The sequence below is a fragment of the Elephas maximus genome, chromosome 24, assembly GCF_024166365.1.
Source record: "Elephas maximus indicus isolate mEleMax1 chromosome 24, mEleMax1 primary haplotype, whole genome shotgun sequence".
Taxonomy (NCBI): Eukaryota; Metazoa; Chordata; class Mammalia; order Proboscidea; family Elephantidae; genus Elephas; species Elephas maximus.
In genome coordinates, this window is record NC_064842.1 from 4,896,527 (window position 1) to 4,922,751 (window position 26,225).

General features: G+C 38.9%; 1 protein-coding gene across 4 annotated transcripts in view; it reads right to left on the minus strand.

The window, feature by feature from the left end:
* Positions 1-26,225, minus strand: part of USH2A (usherin) — a 906,431-nt gene that overhangs the window by 303,719 nt on the left and 576,487 nt on the right. For all 4 annotated transcript variants that reach the window (XM_049868234.1, XM_049868232.1, XM_049868231.1 and 1 more), the window contains one exon: positions 3,523-4,151. In XM_049868234.1, the coding sequence (XP_049724191.1) occupies positions 3,523-4,151 (629 nt within the window). The remainder of the gene's footprint in view (positions 1-3,522; positions 4,152-26,225) is intronic.

Below are 26,225 nucleotides of genomic sequence, written 5' to 3' on the forward strand. Positions count from 1 at the left end.
CCCCACAGGGTTTCCAAGGAGCGGGTGGTGGATTCTAACCGCTGACCTTTTGGTTAGCAGCTGAGCTCTCTTAATCACAGCCTAGAAAACACTGCTGGGCAGTTCTACTCTGTCACACGGGGTCACTATGAGTCAGAATTGACTTCAGGGAAACTAACGACAACAACAATGACAAGGTGAGCATGTGGGGCTGTGGGTCAGGGCATCAGGTGTCAGAGGCCAGTGTGATCACCAGAAAAGAACATGTTTGCTGCATCACAGTTACATAGAAATGTCTGCTTTATTTCTCACTAGTCCTCAATTTTACTCAGAGCTTCAGGGCAACAGTCTTAAAAGTAGACTTTATCAAATTTAAATTCTTTCTTTCTAATCTGATTTTAATTTGAATTTTTGTTGCCAACGGCTGAATTTTACAATTTTCTGCATTTATTGACAATTTTTCTGCATTTATTGATAGAACGTATGGGTTTTGTCTTTTAATTGGTTGATGTAAGAAGTATGTTGATAGATCTGATGTTAAGCCATTTTTACATTTCTGGAACAAAACCAAATTTGTCCTGGTATATCATGATTTTGGCTTATTGCTTAATTCGATGTGCTAATTTTATTTAGAAGTTTTGTATCTACATTTACATATGAAATGTTCCTATAGTTTTACTGCACTATCTTATTCCAGTTTTAGTACAGTGTTTTTTACCAACTTTTTAAAATGAAATGAATTATTTTAAGTGACTAAATATGACACAAAAGAGCATGGCTTTCAGTTTTTCGAATGACACAGCTTCTTTGGCATCATATATTATTTATTTTCCTGTAATCGAATAAGATTTTAAGGAATATGACTTTTATCCATGCTGCTGTGTTCTCCATTTCCTTTCTTAATGCTCATATCTATGCCACGTTGTATCACGTCTCTTTGTACTTATGATATATTACTTTGAAATTGTTCTCTAGTCGTCTTAAGTATGTGGAGTTCCCCTCACTTTCTCAATTAGACTGTAAATTCTTAAAAGTGGCGTAGTGTAGTGAAAAGAACATGTGGCAGAAAATGAGAAAACCTGGGTTAAACTCCCAACTCTACCCCTTTTTATCTCCCACCCCATGAGCTGGCATTCCTTCTTCCTCTCAGCCTGATTTAATTTCTCCCCAAGTCTTCGCCACTTTCTGGCATATCAAATATTTATCTGTAATCCCCAAGAGGGTAGGACCTTTGTTTTGATCTGTGCTCTATCCCCAGTGCCTGAAAGAGGCACTCATAAAGGTGTGCTCATGCTCAGTAAATTATTATGGTTGTTAATGTTACAGGGGTGCCCGGTGGCACAGTGGTTGAGAGCTCAGCTGCTAACCAAAAGGTTGGCAGTTCAAATCCACCAGCCATTCTTTGGAAACCCTACTGGGTAGGTCTACTCTGTCCTATAGAGTTGGAATCGACTCAACAGCAATGGATTAATATTATCGACACTTTCCTTCATCCTAACACTTGAAACAACTCCATGCAGTGAATGTGGAATAAATTTCTTAACCATTAATGACTGTCCTTTAGTTATTCCTCATAAATCTTTCACTTTTGCAATTCTGACACTTAAATCTTATATTTTACAAACAGAAATCAGTGTATTGCCATCCCATGCCTTGGTTTATCCGATAAGCTGTTTCACTAGAACGTGTATGTTGGCAAAGTCTTAAGGACTTTCTGAATGTAATTTGAGCCAATGATATTAAAGCACAAATAGGTCAGGTTATTTTAATGTTATTTAAATAGACATCATGAAGTCTTAGATTCAGTTAATATTCACGCAGGTACTCTTAGTTGGTAACTTTTGATTTCTTAGCTATAAAAAGAAAATTAACAAAAGTCGTGAATTTTTTGAAGTGTACTTCTAGTGTACACTGCGTATTTTGGGCACCTCCCTAGAGACTTTTATGTTCCTGACCTGGGTTAGGACCACAGGACTCGGGGGTGTCTATGAGCCCAGCTCTCCAGCCAAGTTACGAACCTTCAAAATCTACTCTGTAAGTAAGAAACCATGTTATTCCACTCGTGGGGTGAGGTTTAAAAAAAATCAAAAGAGGAAATAGTAAAGTACAGAAACAGGCAGCTTGTTGTGGACAATTCTGATCATGGTTTACACGCTGAATTAAGTGGAACTGTGCATGAAGCTATTATTCTACTGAAGATATTTGTTCTTTTTCAGCTCTGCCACAATCAGCAATGCCTAGTTATTAGACTTTGTTTGGAAGAATCCAGAAAAATGTCTATTATGTAGCTTTGCCTTTGTGAAGGGGCGATGTTTGTTACGTTGCATCGTATGGATTGGAACTGCTGCCAAAGTTTTGCAAAATTCTTCCAGGATTAAAAAACAGTCATTTCTGGAACTCTAGGTTCCCCCCCCCACCCCACCCCCCTTTACTTTGAATGAAAAGCAATTCTTAAGATTGCCTAAAATCATTAAAAAAAAAAAAAAAATCATTAGTGGGCTAAAATTCTATCCAGGTGGCTAAGCAGCTGATTCTGCCATACTCATATAATAAACTTTGTACATCAGGTACTTAAAATTCTTTTCCTTTCAGTGTTTAATCCACAGAGTTCTATACACTTTTGATATTTCTATAGTTCTGGAAGAAAGGTGCATTCCTTTGATCAGTTTCATATTAAAACTAATTACAAATCTTTTTTTTAAATAGCTTTTGGCTTAGTAGGTTAAATAAAATTTCCTCAATAATTTATACTAGTTAGCATCACCTAGTGTTTGTTTTGGAGGTGGGGAGAGAATACACAAAAGAGAGCCAAATAATAACGTCAACAGATGAACTCTGCAGTTATGCAAATGCTTTTTGTTCTGTGCTCTGGTGAGCAAGCTACGAAACCAATGCTTCTGGCATCAGTACAAGACTGAATCCATGGAAGCATGTGTGTATTTACACAAAAGAGGCTTCTAAGCTACAAAACTCCCTCCTGTTTGGTTACACTAATTTCCCTTGAATGAAGTTTGTATGCAAGCCAACACAATGGTAGTTATCCTGCCCTCCGGAGTTCCTTCCCAGTAGAGTGAGGAGAATAATTGAACACCTTCTAGATCATCCAGCAATATGCTATTTTTATTTCTTTCCCTATAATTTGGATCCTTTGATCATTAAAAGAAAATCAAGATACTGGTAATTGGAACTTTTTTAAATATGCTAATCCATCCCTCAGCATTTTCCCATCTCTTCTCATTTTCTGATCTATTTGAATCTGACGTGGTGGTTAAGCTAAGCATCCCATTGTGGCACTCAAAGTGTTTCAGGTGTGTGAGTCAAATGGAAGCATCTCAACAATATAATTAAGGGGATACAGAGAGAAATGAAAAACTGACACTGAATTCAAGGCAGTTTGGGCCAAAGGCCAAAACCCAGTTTCTCCAGTGAGTGCCTGAAACAGCAGATGTGAGAGTTTTGTCAGTAGATGGCTCTGTTCAACACAGAGTGGATCCAGGGTAAATTCCCTGGCCAGCAAAGGAGACAAAACACTCATTGTCTTACCTTGGCTGCGTCAGGTCCTAGCACGTGCACCATGGGTGGCTGTACCCCAGCAGGTCGTGAGGGTCTCGTGGTGACTTCTGCCCAAGAACTACTGTTCGTGCCACCACTGAAAGTACTCATCAGTACTCGGTATTCATATTTTGTCCACGGACTAAGAGCAGAACTGTTGTCGATAAACCTCATGGGATGATGACTTGGGAGAGTTACCAGGGTAGTAACTTCTTCCTTCCCTTTGGCTTTTCTCTCAACTGTGAAGTTCTCCACTATACCATTGGGATGAGTAGGGGGTTGCCAAGATATAATCACAGATGTTGGTGTATCAGAGAACAGCTCTGGACTTGGGATACCTTCCGGGGCATCTGGGAGAGTCCACACAGTCTGAGACTCTGGTGAAAGGGAACATCCTTTTGAAGTACAGGCTTCTACCTGAAACTGGTAGGCAGTATATGGGCGTAAACGGACCGCCGTGCAAGTAGAGATATTTCCAGGAGTTTCCAAGTAGAGACGACCATGCTGGTAAATGTTATAATGGCTAATAACCCCATTGCACGTCACAGGATGCTGCCAGGTGATCAACATCATTCTTGACTTCACGTCTCGAAGAACTGGAGGGTCTATAGGTCCAGGTTCTACAAGACAGAATAAATCCAAGGAGTGATACCTCTTGGAAACATCTAAGGAAACTTCCCACATCTCAAAATAAAGCTGAGTGGTAAGTCACCTACAAAAACCAAACCAAACCAGCTGCAGTGGAGTTGATTCTACTCACAGCAGCCCCATATGCGCTGAGTAGAATTGCTCCACAGGGTTTTCAAGTCTGTCACCCTTTGTAAGCAGATCGCCAGGAATTTCTCACCCAGAGGGGTAAGTTTGAACTGCCAACCTTTCGGTTAGTAGTCCAGCACTTAACTGTGTGTGCCACCCAGGGACAACTCTCCTCTAAGGGTATGAAAATGGACCCTTGGTAAAGGCCAATAAGTAAATAAATAAGTGATGTAAAGAACCACAACTCTACTGCTCATAGACTGGAAACACTTGTTGGATATTAATGAACTGGAATTGGCATTTTCCTTTCTGAGGTGGCTTATCAAAATCATGTTTTTAAATTGAAGTTAATGTTGAAAATATCTTGAGGACTATTTTTGAAATAAAGATATGAGAAGAGATATATATAAGAGGACAGTTATAACCAGGGCTTCGAACCGGTTTGTTCCAGTTCAAACCTCTACTGAGAATCTGCATGTCTAACAAGTTCCCTGCTGAGAATGTGCATACGCTAAGTCAGAATTGACCTTTTAACAAGATCCCCAGGTGATTCTTATGTATAACTTCCTGGGAACTTGTTAGAAATGCAAATTCTCCGCAGGGGTACAGAACTGAACCAAACCGGTTCGAAGCCCTGGTTGTAACCAAAGTTCTAGCTTCCGACATGTTTTTTCTAACGCCCCAGGAACAAATTACAATCAATAACACCATCATCACAAACCTGTATATTTTACAGCCCAGTAAAATCCTTCGGCATCTCTCATTATATATTCCATATTATGCTGGGTTCTGTTTATCATTCTAATCCATGTTTTGCAATTTATCTACTCCCTGTTAATATTATAGGTGATTTTTTACTGTGACTGTGACAGAAGCTGCCGTTTGAGCTCTTTCACCTACTGATAAATAAACAATGCACAGAGCTGACCTTTAGGTTAACAGGTTTTATGCTTGCTCCACTCAGCACTCTAACTGATTCAATTACCATAAAGGTTCAGGAGCCTCCATGAATACTGAAGAAGGCCCGCCATATGCCTGCGTGGGTGTTGTGAAACAGCAAACATTCTGCAGCCCTCCAGAGAAATTCCTTAATTGTAAATAATTTCAGCAGGCGACACAATCAAGTCACCTTGAATGCAAACCCCTCAGCCTGCGGAGGCAAAGTGTTATTTAAGCTTTACTGGGCTGCGTTAAATTCTGCAATTTGAAGGGCTGTTAAGTTTTTCAATTGAAATTTCATTTAAAATGCAGGTGCTTTTTATTATATTGAGGCTTTACTGCTCTCTAGGTACAAGCAAGAACATGGTGCAATAACACAAATCTGGCCCAATCACTGATCAGTAGTAGCTATAATTCCAGAACATTTAGCATTCTTATAAACCACGGCCTGAAATCTATAAATTGCTACAACAGATCAAGAAAATACTATATCCCCCTTTTCTGCCCCCAGCCATTTTGACATTTATGAGAGTTTTTTTTTTTTTTTCCTGTGAATGTTAGATTTTATTGAAAATCTTTTAAAAAGATATACTTGGATTTAGTAATTGTTTAAAACGGCGTTGGTTGTGTGAGCCTGTGTGGCTTTTGGTGTTAAACCAAAGGTTTAAACTTTAAATGCAGCCACTGCTTCACAAAGCCAGCAACAACACCACCGATAGCTGGTTATACCAGCACGCTTCCACACGATGGGATCCACTTACTCGACACCAGCTGGACTGAGGGTAGGAACCTAATGACCTTTGGAGGGGAAAGGTTTTACAGCACACTAACCTGACATCAGGCCATTTCTGACGGTTTGGTAACGGGGCCCATTTGAAGAGAAAAATCCTAAAAGTACAGGGATCTTGATATGGGTCACACTTCCCATCTCAATCCACTGTTAGCTTTCGTTTCAAAGCTTTCTTAAAACCACGGTGACATTTCTTATTTCTGCTCTCTGGTATATAGTAGCAATAGCAATTATTATATTAAAATGAGGATACAGAGACTTTCTTATTTACACTGGTCATCTAGATTCAAGTATTCCCCATAAAAAAGCAAGTGCAAGCCTTGTAAGATATCAATGTTGTTTTGGAAAACTAAATCCTCTGAGATTTGCGGTCCGAAAAATCAATAGTGGAGAGTCAAGTTTTGGATGTCTAAACTTAGCTCACCCTCTCCCCTCACCTCCTCCCCCGAAAAAGAATTAAATACATTTGGAAATCAGAATTTTTCTATTGAGGTTTTCACCAGGGTTTTGCATAGTTATTCCTCATACTTGAACTATCAAACTGTGAGCTTCTTCAGGGAAAAGAGGCAACAGTGATGCTGTTTGTTCTCTGTTAAGATGGGGATAAGCCTTTTTTTCTCTCTCGTGCCTGCAACAGTACTGTTACAGGTGAAACATCTGTGATAATGACATGAACTTGCCCTTCAAACTCCCACAGAACACAGCCTTTCCTTAAAGATGATCTCTTATCTTGAGAAAGAAGAGATGTTCAATGTCAATTTCATGATATTTTCCCCCGTAAAAGCCAGCTCACATTTTATTAGCTTCCCGCTCTAGCTTTCGCACCTGCTGCAGGAGGGCCCTTGCGCTTGTGTCATTCCGGAGAGGAGGCTGCTAGCAGCTTAATTAGCTCCTTTGGTCAGGGAAGTGTTAAAACCTGACTCCTGGCACTCTTTCAATTTAGCGCTTTCAGATGATAAGCGGAATCATCTAATTCTATTTACAAATCAACTGGCAGGCGACGGCATGGTTGAGAGGGTCACCACGATTATGTAAAACATGAGTAATAACTATAATTGGGGCAGTTTGCTAATACAATAAAAAGGTCTGAACATGAGAAAAGTTATGCTCACAGCAGTAGCTATCACTTTCTAAAGTAAGAATTCATGGATGAAATGACATGAAAAAGATGGTTATAAAATTTTAATGGAATGATAAAAGGCAAAAGTCAGCCTCTCAGCTGAATTCGTAAAATCCCCATATATCACAATCAGCTCCTTAACTGTAAAATCAATGTGGACTATAACATGTTGTCAATGCAGCTGTCACGGGAGGGGAGCCTGGGCAGATGACAGCCACACAGCTCAGCCGGCCAGTGAAGAAAATACACCCAAGCAGCCCCCTCCGTGGGTGGAATTGTTGAGAGAACTCCCTCCTGGAGCTGGGGACAGGAGCATCCTTTCTGTTCAGATCACAGATTCGTATTTCAAGCCATTTCATTACAGCACTAATAATGGAAAGCAGTTTCATTGTGGCAAATGAAATATTCTTTTATGGGAGACTGTTTTCCTCATCAGCTTCAAAAGTTCACCCTCAGCCTAAGAAGAGAGGAATAAAATTGTTAACGGAGGGTTTGCTTATTTACTTTTATACTCAGCTGTGTGTCTAGGGGCGGGGGAGTACATGTGTGAGTACGAATAAGCAGGCTGAATGGCTCACAACTTGAGAGTCCGTATAACTTCCAGTGGTTTTCCCAGGTCTTCTATTCTTGTTTGCCAGTAGAGTTATCTAGGATTGCTCCAATTTTGCCGTTGTTATCACTGTTGCCCTAAAGCAACTTTTGGCCATTCTAATTAAAAACTCACTCAGATTAAAAGCTCTTTCCAGTAATCTTAACTCCTTAAATGAATACCCCCTAAATTCACTAATGAATTAAAAATCAAGGTGACAAATATATGGCTATATAATTATATAGGCAATATATTACAGGCTAATTGTTAACGCAGTCCTTTGATATTCACTACTGATATGTTAGCAAAAGAGTAGAGTGATGGATTCTATCTTCTCTTTAATCATGAATTCTTTTTATCAATTTATTATTTATACCCGAACTACTTCCCAAAAGGATTTTTGACAGCTCGTAATAAAAGACCCAACTGTAATGGGGCCAATAAAATAAAGATAAAGAAATATCAATCTTGTGATGAAGCCAGTATATTGTTGCACCCAAAAACAAATATCAAGAGTGGGCACTGCACAAAAATGAATTTCCAGCTTTTTAACAACTGATAAAAGAGGAAAGGGGCTGTGTTACATAGGCACCGTCATTTAATAGAAGGAATATCTGAAGACTAGAGGCTACTGGGTTAAGAGAATACTATTTGACTGTCTGTAATTAGGAGGACTGATATTGGTGATCTGTTTTTCTCCACTTCTCCCAAGATCAGAAGAGTAGAATACAGGTTTGGGAGAATTTTTTACATCTAGAACTGTGCATATCGTGTGATGAGTGCCTGTGCAATCTTCCTTGAAAGTTTGGGCCAGAAAATATAACGTGTCTATGTGAGAGTTCAGAAGAAGTTGAGGTCAATTGATTCACCCCTTATCTTTAGGCAAAACTCCTCTTGGGTTATTCCAAATATACCCAGGGGACTGGCTGGCCTCCCGCAGGAGCTGAACAGCCTTCCTCTCCTTTGTGTTTATTTATTCAATCTTGGAAAACTGGGGTTTCAGAAATATTATCAAATGAGTAAGATAAAATGATTAAAAGTATCTATATTGTCTTTTTTTTATATTGTCTTAGGATTATAAAACATTCTTTTTTTATATGCAGGTGCTATATAAAATGCTACTTTATATAGAAAATAATTATGGTCAACACCCAACTTTTAATAACTAGTAGTTTTCAGGTAATTGGACTCCCCCATCAGTTTCAGATTTGATACACTTAAAACTAAACAAACTAGGGAGCCAAGATGGCGGACTAGGCAGACGCTACCTCGGATCCCTCTTACAACAAAGACACGGAAAAACAAGTGAATCGATCACATACATAACAATCTACGAACCCTGAACAACAAACACAGATTTAGAGACGGAGAACGAACTAATACGGGGAAGCAGCGATTGTTTCCAGAGCCTGGAGCCAGCATACCAGTCAGGTACGGCACAAGCACAGAGACCTGCTCCACCCCCCTGAACTAACCCCGGGAGGGGGACTAGCCGGTTCCACGGGCGGCGTGGGACGCAGCCGTTAGGAGAAGTCCCCGGGAGGCAGTGACTGATCTTGGAGCAGAAAGAGTAGCATCCGAGCCGGGGAACCGTCCCACAGGGATTTGGACTGCACGCAGGTACGCCATAAACACGGAGAGTTGCTCCACCCCCTGAACTAACCCCGGGAAGGTGACCATCCGGGTCGCGCGGGCGGCGTGGGACGCAGCCGGTAGGAGAAGTCCCCGGGAGGCAGCGACTGGTATTGGAGCGGGGAGAACAGCGTTCCAGCCGGGACACTCGGTCACGGCACAAGCACGGGGAGCTACTCCACCCATCTGAACTAACCCCGGGAGGGGGCCCACCTGGTTCACGGGGGCGGCACGGCCACGCGGCTGGAGGGATGAGAAGTCCCCGGGAGGCAGCGACTGATTTTGGAGTCAAGAGTGCACCGTCCCAGTAGGGGAGCCTTGACGCTGGGCGTGGGGCTGGAAGCGGAGGATCTGACCGTGACTCCAGCGGGCCAGACCCCCCGGGGGCAATCTCCACACAGACAGCACACATAGGCGACGCGCCCGCGGGAATCTCAGATATAAGAGTCATTCCAAGCAAGACAAGCAACTCTGGCTATATTCTGAGGTGCTACTCTCCTATCTCTCTGTTCCCTCCCCCACCCTCCCCAGGCGGCTTCATTAACATCTGAATAGCCTGAGCCAGAGGGAGAACTCTGATAGGGATCTGACTGCAGTTTTTTTTTTAGCGGATTTTCTGGAAAAACTAGTTTCCCAGTGATGGCTCGGAGACAACAATCCATATCAAACCACTTAAAGAAGCAGACCGTGACAGCTTCTCCAACCCCCCAAACAAAAGAATCAAAATCTTTCCCAAATGAAGATACAATTTTGGAATTATCAGATACAGAATATAAAAAACTAATTTACAGAATGCTTAATGATATCACAAATGAAATTAGGATATCTGCAGAAAAAGCCAAGGAACACACTGATAAAACTGTTGAAGAACTCAAAAAGATTATTCAAGAACATACTGGAAAAATTAATAAGTTGCAAGAATCCATAGAGAGACAACATGTAGAAATCCAAAAGATTAACAATAAAATAACAGAATTAGACAACGTAATAGGAAGTCAGAGGAGCAGACTCGAGCAATTAGAATGCAGACTGGGACATCTGGAGGACCAGGGAATCAACACCAACATAGCTGAAAAAAAATCAGATAAAAGAATTAAAAAAAATGAAGAAACCCTAAGAATTATGTGGGACTCTATCAAGAAGGATAACCTGCGGGTGATTGGAGTCCCAGAACAGGGAGGGGGGACAGAAAACACAGAGAAAATAGTTGAAGAACTTCTGACAGAAAACTTCCCTGACATCATGAAAGACGAAAGGATATCTATCCAAGATGCTCATCGAACCCCATTTAAGATTGATCCAAAAAGAAAAACACCAAGACATATTATCATCAAACTCACCAAAACCAAAGATAAACAGAAAATTTTAAAAGCAGCCAGGGAGAAAAGAAAGGTTTCCTTCAAGGGAGAATCAATAAGAATATGTTCTGACTACTCAGCAGAAACCATGCAGGCAAGAAGGGAATGGGACGACATATACAGAACACTGAAGGAGAAGAACTGCCAACCAAGGATCATATATCCAGCAAAACTCTCTCTGAAATATGAAGGCGAAATTAAGATATTTACAGACAAACACAAGTTTAGAGAATTTGCAAAAACCAAACCAAAGCTACAAGAAATACTAAAGGATATTGTTTGGTCAGAGAACCAATAATATCAGATATCAGCACAACACAAGGTCACAAAACAGAACGTCCTGATATCAACTCAAATAGGGAAATCACAAAAACAAACAAATTAAGATTAATTAAAAAAAAAAAAATACACATAACAGGGAATCATGGAAGTCAATAGGTAAAAGATCACAATAATCAAAAAGAGGGACTAAATACAGGAGGCATTGAACTGCCATATGGAGAGTGATACAAGGCGATATAGAACAATACAAGTTAGGTTTTTACTTAGAAAAATAGGGGTATATAATGAGGTAACCACAAAAAGGTATAACAACTCTATAACTCAAGACAAAAACCAAGAAAAACGTAACAACTCAACTAACATAAAGTCAAACACTATGAAAGTGAGGATCTCACAATTTACTAAGAAAAATGCCTCAGCACAAAAAAGTATGTGGAAAAATGAAATTGTCAACAACACCCATAAAAAGGCATCAAAATGACAGCACTAAAAACTTATTTATCTATAATTACCCTGAATGTAAATGGACTAAATGCACCAATAAAGAGACAGAGAGTCACGGACTGGATAAAGAAACACGATCCATCTATATGCTGCCTACAAGAGACACACCTTAGACTTAGAGACACAAACAAACTAAAACTCAAAGGATGGAAAAAAGTATATCAAGCAAACAATAAGCAAAAAAGAAGAGGAGTAGCAATATTAATTTCTGACAAAATAGACTTTAGACTTAAATCCACCACAAAGGATAAAGAAGGACACTATATAATGATAAAAGGGACAATTGATCAGGAAGACATAACCATATTAAATATTTACGCACCCAATGACAGGGCTGCAAGATTTATAAATCAAATTTTAACAGAACTGAAAAGCGAGATAGATACCTCCACAATTATAGTAGGAGACTTCAACACACCCCTTTCGGAGAAGGACAGGACATCCAGTAAGAAGCTCAACAGAGACACGGAAGATCTAATTACAACAATCAACCAACTTGACCTCATTGACTTATACAGAACTCTCCACCCAACTGCTGCAAAATATACTTTTTTTTCTAGCGCACATGGAACATTCTCTAGAATAGACCACATATTAGGTCATAAAACAAACCTTTGCAGAGTCCAAAACATCGAAATATTACAAAGCATCTTCTCAGACCACAAGGCAATAAAACTAGAGATCAATAACAGAAGAACGAGGGAAAAGAAATCAAATACTTGGAAAATGAACAATACCCTCCTGAAAAAAGACTGGGTTATAGAAGACATCAAGGAGGGAATAAGGAAATTCATAGAAAGCAACGAGAATGAAAATACTTCCTATCAAAACCTCTGGGACACAGCAAAAGCAGTGCTCAGAGGTCAATTTATATCAATAAATGCACACATACAAAAAGAAGAAAGAGCCAAAATCAGAGAACTGTCCCTACAACTTGAACAAATAGAAAGTGAGCAACAAAAGAATCCATCAGGCACCAGAAGAAAACAAATAATAAAAATTAGAGCTGAACTAAATGAATTAGAGAACAGAAAAACAATTGAAAGAATTAACAAAGCCAAAAGCTGGTTCTTTGAAAAAATTAACAAAATTGATAAACCATTGGCTAGACTGACTAAAGAAATACAGGAAAGGAAACAAATAACCCGAATAAGAAATGAGAAGGACCACATCACAACAGAACCAAATGAAATTAAAAGAATCATTTCAGATTATTATGAAAAATTGTACTCTAACAAATTTGAAAACCTAGAAGAAATGGATGAATTCCTTGAAAAACACTACCTACCTAAACTAACACATTCAGAAGCAGAACAACTAAATAGACCCATAACAAAAAAAGAGATTGAAACGGTAATCAAAAAACTCCCAACAAAAAAAAGTCCTGGCCCGGACGGCTTCACTGCAGAGTTCTACCAAATTTTCAGAGAAGAGTTAACACCACTACTACTAAAGGTATTCCAAAGCATAGAAAATGACGGAATACTACCCAACTCATTCTATGAAGCCACCATCTCCCTGATACCAAAACCAGGTAAAGACATTACAAAAAAAGAAAATTATAGACCTATATCCCTCATGAACATTGATGCAAAAATCCTCAACAAAATTCTAGCCAATAGAATCCAACAACACATCAAAAAAATAATTCACCCTGATCAAGTGGGATTTATACCAGGTATGCAAGGCTGGTTTAATATCAGAAAAACCATTAATGTAATCCATCACATAAATAAAACAAAAGACAAAAACCACATGATCTTATCAATTGATGCAGAAAAGGCATTTGACAAAGTCCAACACCCATTTATGATAAAAACTCTTACCAAAATAGGAATTGAAGGAAAATTCCTCAACATAATAAAGGGCATCTATGCAAAGCCAACAGCCAATATCACTCTAAATGGAGAGAACCTGAAAGCATTTCCCTTGAGAACGGGAACCAGACAAGGATGCCCTTTATCACCGCTCTTATTCAACATCGTGTTGGAAGTCTTAGCCAGGGCAATCAGGCTAGACAAAGAAATAAAAGGTATCCGGATTGGCAAGGAAGAAGTAAAGTTATCACTATTTGCAGATGACATGATTATATACACAGAAAACCCTAAGGAATCCTCCAGAAAACTACTGAAACTAATAGAAGAGTTTGGCAGAGTCTCAGGTTATAAAATAAACATACAAAAATCACTTGGATTCCTCTACATCAACAAAAAGAACACCGAAGAGGAAATAACCAAATCAATACCATTCACGGTAGCCCCCAAGAAGATAAGATACTTAGGAATAAATCTTACCAAGGATGTAAAAGACCTATACAAAGAAAACTACAAAGCTCTACTACAAGAAATTCAAAAGGACATACTTAAGTGGAAAAACATACCTTGCTCATGGATAGGAAGACTTAACATAGTAAAAATGTCTATTCTACCAAAAGCCATCTATACATTTAACGCACTTCCGATCCAAATTCCAATGTCATATTTTAAGGGGATAGAGAAACAAATCACCAATTTCATATGGAAGGGAAAGAAGCCCCGGATAAGCAAAGCACTACTGAAAAAGAAGACGAAAGTGGGAGGCCTCACCTTACCTGACTTCAGAACCTATTATACAGCCACAGTAGTCAAAACAGCCTGGTATTGGTACAACAACAGACACATAGACCAATGGAACAGAATTGAGAACCCAGACATAGATCCATCCACGTATGAGCAGCTGATATTTGACAAAGGACCAGTGTCAATTAACTGGGGAAAAGACAGCCTTTTTAACAAATGGTGCTGGCATAACTGGATATCCATTTGCAAAAAAATGAAACAGGACCCATACCTCACACCATGCACAAAAACTAACTCCAAGTGGATCAAAGACCTAAACATAAAGACTAAAACGATAAAGATCATGGAAGAAAAAATTGGGACAACCCTAGGAGCCCTAATACAAGGTATAAACAGAATACAAAACATTACCAAAAATGATGAAGAGAAACCCGATAACTGGGAGCTCCTAAAAATCAAACACCTATGCTCATCTAAAGACTTCACCAAAAGAGTAAAAAGACCACCTACAGATTGGGAAAGAATTTTCAGCTATGACATCTCCGACCAGCGCCTGATCTCTAAAATCTACATGATTCTGTCAAAACTCAACCACAAAAAGACAAACAACCCAATCAAGAAGTGGGCAAAGGATATGAACACACATTTCTCTAAAGAAGATATTCAGGCAGCCAACAGATACATGAGAAAATGCTCTCGATCATTAGCCATTAGAGAAATGCAAATTAAAACTACGATGAGATTCCATCTCACACCAGCAAGGCTGGCATTAATCCAAAAAACACAAAATAATAAATGTTGGAGAGGCTGCGGAGAGATTGGAACTCTCATACACTGCTGGTGGGAATGTAAAACGGTACAACCACTTTGGAAATCTATCTGGCGTTATCTTAAACAGTTAGAAATAGAACTACCATACAACCCAGAAATCCCACTCCTAGGAATATACCCTAGAGATACAAGAGCCTTCATACAAACAGATATATGCACACCCATGTTTATTGCAGCTCTGTTTACAATAGCAAAAAGTTGGAAGCAACCAAGGTGTCCATCAACGGATGAATGGGTAAATAAATTGTGGTATATTCACACAATGGAATACTACGCATCGATAAAGAACAGTGACGAATCTCTGAAACATTTCATAACATGGAGGAACCTGGAAGGCATTATGCTGAGCGAAATGAGTCAGAGGCAAAAGGACAAATACTGTATAAGACCACTATTATAAGATCTTGAGAAATAGTAAACCTGAGAAGAACACATACTTTTGTGGTTACGAGGGGGGGAGGGAGGGAGGGTGGGAGAGGGTTTTTTATTGATTAATCAGTAGATAAGAACTGCTTTAGGTGAAGGGAAAGACAACACTCAATACATGGAAGGTCAGCTCAATTGGACTGGACCAAAAGCAAAGAAGTTTCCGGGATAAAATGAATGCTTCAAAGCTCAGCGGAGCAAGCGCGGGGGTCTGGGGAACATGGTTTGCGGGGACTTCTAAGTCAATTGGCAAAATAATTCTATTATGAAATCATTCTGCATCCCACTTTGAAATGTGGCGTCTGGGGTCTTAAATGCTAACAAGCAGCCATCTAAGATGCAGCAATTGGTCTCAACCCACCTGGAGCAAAGGAAAATGAAGAACACCAAGCCCACATGACAACTAAGAGCCCAAGAGACAGAAAGGGCCACATGAACAAGAGACCTACATCATCCTGAGACCAGAAGAACTAGTTGGTGCCCGGCCACAATCGATGACTGCCCTGACAGGGAGCTCAGCAGAGGACCCCTGAGGGAGCAGGAGAGCAGTGGGATGCAGACCCCAAATTCTCATAAGAAGACCAAACTTAATGGTCTGACTGACACTGGAGGAATCCCGGCGGCCATGCTCTCCAGACCTTCTGTTGACACAGGACAGGAACCATCCCTGAAGACAACTCATCAGACATGAAAGGGACTGGTCAGCGGGTGGGAGAGAGACGCTGATGAAGAGTGAGCTAATTATATCAGGTGTACACTTGAGATTGTGTTGGCAACTCTTGTCTGGAGGGGGGATGGGAGGATAGAGAGAGAGGGAAGCCGGCAAAATTGTCAAGAAAGGAGAGACTGAAAGGGCTGACTCAAGACGGGGAGAGTAAGTGGGAGTAGGGAGTGAGATGTATGTAAACTTATATGTGACAGACTGATTGGATTTGTAAACGTTCACTTGAAGCTTAATAAAAGTTATTATAAAAAAAAAAAAAAACTAAACAAACTATTAAATACCGATGTGTGGCAATTAGTATTTGATCATCTTATGCAGTACACTGATAATTTTAAAATCTTGACTGTAATTATTTTAAAGCTAAAGAATGATATTGTTTGGTGAACGGTCCTCCACAGGCCTGTCAGTTTGTCATCTGTGGGGGCTTACACTTCTGGTTAAATGAGAGAAGGGATATAAAGTTCCCGTCAAACTGCCCTGCACATAATAAAACCAAACCAATACTGTTGCTGTCGAGTTGATTCTGATTCATAGCAACCCTATAGGATAGAGTAGAACTGCCCTATAGGGTTTCCAGTGAGTGGCTGGTGGATTCAAACAGCCACCCTTCTGGTTAGCAGCCAAGCTCTTAACCACTGTGCCACCAGGGCTCTCTTGCACATAACAGGCATTCAATAAAATTGAAAAAATAATAATTACATAGGGTAGCTATGGTAATATTATTCTTATTAATCTCCTGAACTAAAAACAGGCAAGGCTAGAAAAAAGCTTGATTTCTCGTTACTTTCACCTCCCACTGAATTACCAACAATTCAAATATGGAAGAGCAGTGTGCTTTCTGTGCCCAAAAGAGAATCAAGAACCTAAGAGGTGGATACAATTTTACATTAATCAATCCATCCTTTTGAAGGGTTTTCTGTTGCTTACTTTTAGCTTGGGGAAGTTCCTTTTAATCTTAGGATATAAAAATAAAATTTAAAATTAATCATAAATATAGTTTTTTTAAACAATGCTGAAAATGCAAGAATTTGGAGGAAAAAAACCAATGTAACACGAAACAAAATATATAGTGACATGTGTGGAGAGCTGTTTTGCCCTCACAATATATTGCTTTGATCATGGATCTTCTGTCATGTGTAAAATAGATACCTGCATCCCTGCTGGAAAGGACAAACATGTCGGCATCAGGGGTTAATATTTAAAACAGTGGGGAAAGGTATTTGGAATGGAGAAAGCAAAATAATCTCAAAGCACCACTGAAACTTGTAGTGTATGTTTATTCATTAAATAAAATAAACTCTATTGCTATAAATATGTTCCACCCTCATTTAAAAATGGTCCTCTTTTTCTCTTTGATAGAACACTCTTATCTTAAGGGTGCAGGCTGAGACTTTAAATTCTACAATACACTAATCATAAAAGGATGTTTTCAATTCAATGTTGTTCTTAAAAATTTAAATACTCTTAAGGGCACAGATGCACCTATTAAATGATTTGGAAAACCCTACTGCAGAATTATCGAACAATTTATCAGATTTCATAGCACATTTTTACTTCTTTTCCCTGTCACAATGGCTCAGAGTATTTTACAGTCATTACAGTTTTTGAGACAAAGAATGAGAAAGATTGTTTTCCTTTCAGAGTTTTCTTTCTCTATATCCCCACCTTCCTTTTGAAATAGCACACGGCTTTCAGCTAGCAGAGCCCCCTTTAATTCACTGTCCTAGCTAAGACATCTAAAGTTGAATCAAAGGGACAGCCGGTAGCTTGCCTCTCACCAAGGTAAAGAACAAGGGTTGCTTTGGGGATTTCGCTCCTCTCTGTTTGCCTTTCTCATCCTCCTTGTCTCATACTGAGAGGCTGGCATCACTGACAGAATACCCTGAAATTCCGCTACACCTAAGTCTTGTGTGTCTGTAGACAATTCCTATAGTAAGTGCTTTTCTCACGTTCTTCTAGATGACCAGTGATGAAGTGAATTTGAAATCTGATGTGAAATAAGGTCCACAGATCAATCATTGTTACTCCTTCTCCCAGTCTTCTCCTCCAGGAGAGCTTTCTTGACACCCATGTCAAGTGCTCTTCCTCTGGGCTTGCTCTCTATACCTCTTAGCTCTGTATACTCTAGCATGGTAGCTTAGGTGTCCCCCTTGCTAGACTGCATACACCTTAAGGAGAAAACAGTGTCTTATTCATCCTTGTAACTCTGTGTCTCTTCCAGTGCCTGGTACACAGTCGGTATCCAGTTGGTGTTTGCTTTGTTGAATTTTTGTGAATTTGCTAGATGAGATTCTCTTTTTAATCAGCCTTCAACTAACAGTTTTTGGGCACCTGCTCTATACCAAACTCTCTGTTAGGCTCAGGGCATACATATAGCCCTAGGTCTGGAGAAATTATGGTTCAGAAAGGAATACTGATGACGCACAATAAATATAAACCAAAGTTCTAAGGAAGCAATAAGAAGGAAAGGCTACACAAAGGAGGTGACATTTGAGATGGGGCTTGAAGAATGAGTGAAATTTTGCCATGCAACAAAGGAAGAAGAAGTGTGTTTTGTGAGATTTAGATTTCAATTAACATTGCAATGTGTCTGTCTTACTGTGGAAGAACCTCTGTTCCTTTGTAGACTCCTATGAGAATCTCAAAGATGAATGAAGGGAGAGATGGCCCAAGATGCCAGTTTAGTCAGGTATACCATGCCATCCTCCTACAGCAAAGATATGAGAAAACAAATTAAACAGATACAAGTGACAGTCTTGGAACTTCATCAAGTTCACTTCATCAAGGCAGGATAAAGAATTAGATAAAATGCTGAATGGAAGGAAAAGCTGAATGAAAAGAGTCAACAAGGGATTTTGGATTGTAGGCACCCTGCCAACCAGCCTGTCACAGTATGGCCATCTTGAGACAAAGCAAGCAATGTTCCTGGGTGAGGAGCACAGCAAGGCAAATTCACAAAATTCACAATAGGGCACAGAGATACCATGTAGACAAATCTGGAGTAAACAAGGTAAGCAGAAGATAAACTGGATCTAAGGAAGGAAAGTGCAAGAAGGCAGGCAACAGCTCCAGGGATCCAGGTGGCTACAGAGTGGGGAGGCAGCCAGAAAATATGGAAATAAATACTTACCAGCAATGGCCCCTCATCTTTGGCCTGAAGGCTCTTGTGGAGGGGAGGATCCACGGAGTCGTGGCTGGAGGTACCAAATTTTGGACAGCCCCCACCCCACCACCACATTTAGTCACAGCTGAGCTATGATCACCAGCTACGATCAACAGGTAGTGAAAAGAAGTGTCAACCCAAATCAAAAATCCAGCAAAATTGTCTTTTAAAAACAATGGTGACACTAGAACATTGACAATATGGAAAAATTAAGGGAATATGTAAAAACCAGACCAGTCTTATAAGAAATATTAAAGAGAGTCCTTTAGACAGAGAACCAATTACATCAGACAACAACCTGAGATAAAGACATACAACAGCATCACTCAGATATCAACCCAAACAAATACTTCACAAAAGTAAAGTAAAGCTATAAAACTGATAACAGGGAAAAAGAGATGTTGAGCTGTAAATGACAACAACTTAAAAACAAAAAAGGAGGAGTATATGGTATAGTTATAGAACTTTCATACAGAGAGGAAGTCAAGGCAATATCAAGACATACTAGACTGTTGATTTAGGAAGATAAAGGTAAATTTCAGAGTAACCACAATGAAAATTAATAAACTTAATCACCAAAATAAAGAAGAAAAGCCAAAAGACTCAGTAAAGGTAAAAACAACAGCAATGAAGAAAAAAAAAAAAAAAATCCATATCCAAAAAGAACTCAGCACAGAAAATTAAGTGAAACAAAGATACCGTTAACACCACACCAAAAAAAAAAAAAAAAAAAGCATAACAAAATGGCAGCAGTGAATTCATGCCTATCAATAATGTCACAGAATGTAAATGGATTAAATGTACCAGTCAAGGCAAAGAGAGTGGCAGAATGAAAACAACAACAAAAAATCACGACCCATCAATATGTGGCCTACAAGAGACAAACTTTAGACACAAAGACATAAATAGGTTAAAAATCAAAGGATGAAAACAATATATATATCAAGCAAACAGTAACCAAAAGAGAGCGGGAGTGGCAATAAAAATCTATGATAAAATAGACTTTAACCCAAAATCCATCATAAGAGACAAAGAAGGGTAGTATAAAATGATTAAAGGGTCAATCCACCAAGAGGACATAACAATAATAAGAATTTATGCATCCAATGACAGAGCTCCAAAATATATAAAACAAACTCTAAGAGAATTGAAAAGAGAAACAGACAATAATAGTAGGAGACTTTAACACACCACTTTCAATGATGGACAGAACAACTAGAAGGAAACTTAACAAAGATATAGAAGATCTAAATGTTACAATCAAGCAACTTGATCTCACAGACATATACAGAACACTGCACCCAACAAGGTCTACATTACACAATCTCCAACACACATGGATCATTCTCTAGAATAGGTCATATTTGAGGGCACAGAGCAAGAATCAATAAATTCAAAAGCATTAAGATAATACAAAGCATCTTTTCTGACCATAATGCTACAAAACTAGAAGTCAATAACAGAAAGAAGGGAAAAAATTAAATACATGGACACTGAATAACACTGGGTAATAGAAGGAATTAAAAAGAAAATTTAAAAATTCTTAGGATCAAATGAGAATGAAAACACAACATACCAAACCTTTGGGACACAGCAAAAGCAGTACTCAGAGGAGAATTTATAGCAATAAATGCACACATTAAAGAAAAGAAAGGGCCATAATCAATAGCTTAAACCGACAACTTGAACAAATAGAAAAGGAGCAGCAAAAGAAGACCACAGCTACCAGAAGAAAGAAAATAATAAATATCAGAGGAGACATAAATGAAATAGAAACAGAAAAACAATAGAATCAGCAAGATTCGAAGTTGGTACTTTGAAAGGATCAATAAAACTGACAAACCACTGACTGAATTGACAAAGGAAAAAAATGAGAAGATGCAAATAATGAAAATAAAAAATGAGATGGGTGACATTACAATAGAACCAACTGAGATTAAAAGGATCATAACAGATTATTACGAAAAACTGTACTCCAACAAATTTGAAAACCTGGAAGAAATGCACAAATTACTAGAAACACACTACCTACCTAAACTAACACAAATAGAGGTAGAAAATCTGAGTAGACTCATAACAAAAGAAGAAATTCAAGACGTCTTTAAAAAAAAGCAAAAAACCCAACAACGACAAAAAATCCTAGCCCAGAGGGCTTCACTGGAGCATCCTACCAAACATTCAGAGAACAGTTGACACCAATTCTACTCAAACTATTCCAGAACACAGAAAAGGAAGGACTACACCCACTCCTCATGTGTAAACACAGTTTGCCTCTAAAGACCAGATCATTATGCAAAAATTGGTGTTATGTGAAAATGGAGGTTGACCACATCAGATCACAAAATGTAGGATGACTACATCAGTATAAAAATGCCAAATTACATTAATGTGTAACTGCCTAATTACATCATTATATAACTGACAAATTACATCATTGCATAACTGCCAAACCACTGAGAATCACGGCTCAGCCAAGCTGGCACATAGCCTTAGCCATCACAGCCAGCGTTACTCTCGCCTCACACTCACCATTTATTACTGCCAGATGTAATGCGCAAAATAGTTGGTTAGTAGATTTTTTACTACAGTAAATGCAAAATATTGGATAACAAGATAGTTGGTACATAAGGAGTGAGTGTACTCCCTAATTCATTCTATGAAAGTAGCATAACTCTGATACCAAAACCCAGAAAAGACACCACTAAAAAAGAAAATTATAGACCAATACCCCTCATGAATATAGATGCAAAATGCTCAAAGAAATTCTAGCCAACAGAATTCAACAATATATCAGAAAAAGAATATATCATGATCAAGTAGTGTTCATGAAGAAGAATGGTGCGTCAGGATTGGAGGAAGACTCATTAACAACCTGTGATATGCAGATGACACAGCCTTGCTTGCTGAAAGTGAAGGGGACTTGAAGCACTTACTAACGAAGATCAAAGACCACAGCCTTAGTATTGGTTATACTTTAGTATAAAGAAAACAAAAAACCTCACAACTGGACCAATAAGCAACATCATCATAAACGGAGAAAAGACTGACATTGTCAAGGATTTCATTTTACTTGGATTCATAATCAACACCCATGGAAGCAGCAGTCAAGAAGCCAAATGAGGCATTGCATCGAGCAAATCTGCAAAAGACCTCTTACAAGCGCTGAAAAGCAAAGATATCACCTTAAAGACTAAGATGTGCCTGACCCAAGCTATGATATTTTCAATTGCCTCGTATGCATGCAATAGCTAGACAATGAATAAGGAAGACTGAAGAACTGATGCCTTTGAATTATGGTGTTGGTGAAGAACACTGGATATACCATGGACAGCCAAAAGAATGAACAAATCTGTCTTGCAAGTACAGCCAGAATTCTCCTTAGAAGCAAGGATGGTGAGATTACATCTCACATACTTTGGACATGTTATCAGGAGAGATCCGTCCCTGGAGAAGGAAATCATGCTTGGTAAAGTAGAAGGTCAGCAAAAAAGAAGACCCTTAGGGAGATGGATTAGCACAGTGGCTGCAACAACGGACTAAAGCATAACTTGATTGTCAGGATGGCACAGAACCGGGCAGGGTTTCATTTTGTTGTACATAGGGTCGCTATGTCAGAACTGACTCTACTGTACCTAACAACAACAACAAACAGTAGTCATACCAGAGCAAATCAATCAACATAATTCACTACATAAACAAAACAAAGGAAATGAATCACATGACCATATCAATCGATGCAGAAAAGGCATTTGATAATATTCTACACAATTTCCTGATAAAAACTCAACAAAATAGGAATAGAAAGGAAATTCCTCAACATAGTTAAGGGCATATGTGCAAAACCAGGAAACCCTGGTGGCGTAGTAGTTAAGAGCTACAGCTGCTAACCAAAAGGTCAGCAGTTCAAATCCACCAGCTGCTCCTTGAAAACTCTAAGGGGCAGTTCTACTTTATCCTATAAGGTCGCTTTGAGTCGGAATCGACTCAACGGCAATGGGTTTATGCAAAACCAACAGCCAGAATTATTCTCAGTGTGAGAGATTGAGAGTATTCTCCTTGAAACAGGAATGAGACAAGGATGCTCTTTATCACCACTTTTATTCAATATTGTACTGAAAGTCCTAGACAGAGCAATAAGACAAGAAAGGGAGATAAAGGGCACCCAGATTGGAAGGGAAGAAGTAAAACTGTCCTTATTCACACATGACATTTTCCTATACATAGAAAATCCAGGAGACTCTACAAGAAAGATACTGGAACTAGTAGACGGATTCAGCAAAGTACAGGGTACCAGGTCAATACACAAAAATTATTTGGGTTTCTCAACACTAAAAAGGAAAACTCCAAACAGAAAATCAAGAAAACAATACCATTTACAATAGCCCCCCAACGGATAAAATAACTAGAAATAAGCCTAACCAGAGACGTAAAAAACTTAACCCACCAAACAAAACCCAGTGCCGTTGAGTTGATTCTGACTCATAGCGACCCTATAGGACAGAGTAGAACTGCCCCATAGAGTTTTCAAGGAGTGCCTGGCAGATCTGAACTGCCAACCCTCTGGTTAGCAGCCATAGCACTTAACCACTACGCCACCAGGGTTTCCGTAAAAGACTTATACAAGGAAAATTATAAAACACTACAGCAAGAAACCAAAAGAGATTTACATAAATGGAAAAATATTCCATGCTCATGGATTAGATTTAACATTGTGAAAATGTTAAATCTACCCAAAGCTATCTATAGATATATTGCAATCCCAATCCAATTCCCAACAAGTTTCCTTAATGAAATGAAAAAACTATTCTCCAACTTTTAAGGAATGCAAAGAGGCCCCGAATAGCTAAAGCAATATTGAAGAAGAAGAACAAAGTAGGGGGACTCACACTTTCCAATCTTAAACCTTATTATACAGGCACAGTAACCAAAACAGCCTGGTACTGGTCCAACGACAGACACACAGATCAACGGACTACAACTGAGAACACAGAAGTAAATCCATTCATTTATGGGCAGCTGACCTTTGACAAAGTGCCAAGTCTATTAAATGGGGAAGAAGCAGTCTCTTTAACAAATGGTGCTGGCAAAAATGGTTATCCATTTGCAGAATAATGAAACAGGATCTGTACCTCACACCATGTGCAAAAATTAACTAAAAATAGATCAAAGACCTAAATGTTAAAGCTAAAACTATACAGTTCTTGGAAGATAACATAGGAACAAAACCGGGGGACTTAATTTTCAGCATAAATAGCCTATTAAACACAACTAAAAATGCATAAACAGCAGAAGATAATTTAGATAACTTGGACCTCCTGAAAATTAAGTATTCATATTCATCAAAAGACTTTAACAAAAAAAAGAGAATCTACAGACTGGGAAAAAATCTTTGGCAACGGCATATCTGGCAAGGTTCTAATCAATACAATATATAAAAAACTTCAACAACTTAACAACAAAAAGACAAATAATCCAATCAAAAAATAGGCAAAGGACGTGAACAGACACTGCACCAAAGAGGGCAGCCTGACAGCCAACAAATACATGAAAAGATGCTTGTGATCCTTAGCCATTAGTGAGATGCAAACCAAAACTATGAGGAGATACCATCTCACCCCTGTAAAAAGGGCGATGATCAAAAGCCAGAAAACAACAAATGCTGGTGAGGTTGTGGAGAGACTGGAACTCTTGTACACTGCTGTAGGAACTGTAAAATGATACAATCACTATGGAAAATGGTATGGCACTTCCTCAAAAAAGCTAGAAGTAAAGATACCTGTGATCCAGCAGTCCCACTCCTAGGTATGTATTGAAGAGATATAAAAGCAGTGACATGAAGTGACATATGCACACTTGTGTTCATCACAGCATTGTTCACAACAGAAAAAGATGGAAACTACCTAAGTGCCTATCAACGGATGAAAGGATAAACTGTGGCACATACATACAACGGGATACTATGCAGTTATAAAGGATAAATTGAGGAGGGCCACAAAACATCTTATAACATGGATCAATCTGGAGGACCTCATGCTGAGTGAAATGAGTCAATCACAGAAGAACAAATATTGTATGGTTTCACTATAATAAAAAGTCAGGAATAGATATATACACAGAGAAAGGTTCTTTGATGGTTATCAGGGATGGGGGGAGGACAGGGAAAAGGAATCACTTAATAGAAAGTAGACTCTTGTTATTTTGGTGATAGAAAAAGCTATACCCAATGTGGGTGAAATCTGCACAACTTCACCAAGGTAAATGAAGACACTAAGAAGTACACAAGTAAAAGAAACAACTTTGGTAAATGCTGTAACATAAAAAATTTTACAACAGTGTGGTTATATAGGGAGATGTGTACGTATGTGTAAAGACAGGCCTGTGTGAGTGCATTTGCAGGTATAGGTCTATTTGTAGGCCCATGTAAATACATGTTGGTGTGTGCTTCATACATAACCATATACATAATAAAGCAAATAGGGGGCACAATTACCGAGTTTTCCTAGACATACCCAGACAACTTGAGGGATTCGTTTAGACTTAGGCCCACAGTCTTGTGATATAACTATCCAATTGGCATAACATAGTTCATAAAGTCAATATTCTACATCCTAGTTTGGTGAATAGTATCTGGGATCTTGAAAGCTTGTGAGCTGCCAAGATAGAGCTATTGGTCTTTACTTGTCTGGAGCAAATGAGTATGAAAGAAACCAAAGATTCAATTAAGAAATCATGACCTCTTCTAGACTGAGACCAGAAGAAATAAATGGTGCCTAGCTACCACTACTGACCATTCTGACCAGGAACAAAATAAAAGGTCCCGGATAGAATGGGAGAAAAGTGTGGAGCAAAACTCAAATTCCTAAAAAAGTCCAGGCCTACTGGACCAATAGACTAGAGGAACCCCTGAGACTATTGCTCTAAGATACCCTTTGAACTTGGCACTGAAGCCAGTCTTGGAGGTCATCTTTCAGCCAGATAATAGATAGGCTTATAAAAAATAAACAATATCACCTGTGAGTAAT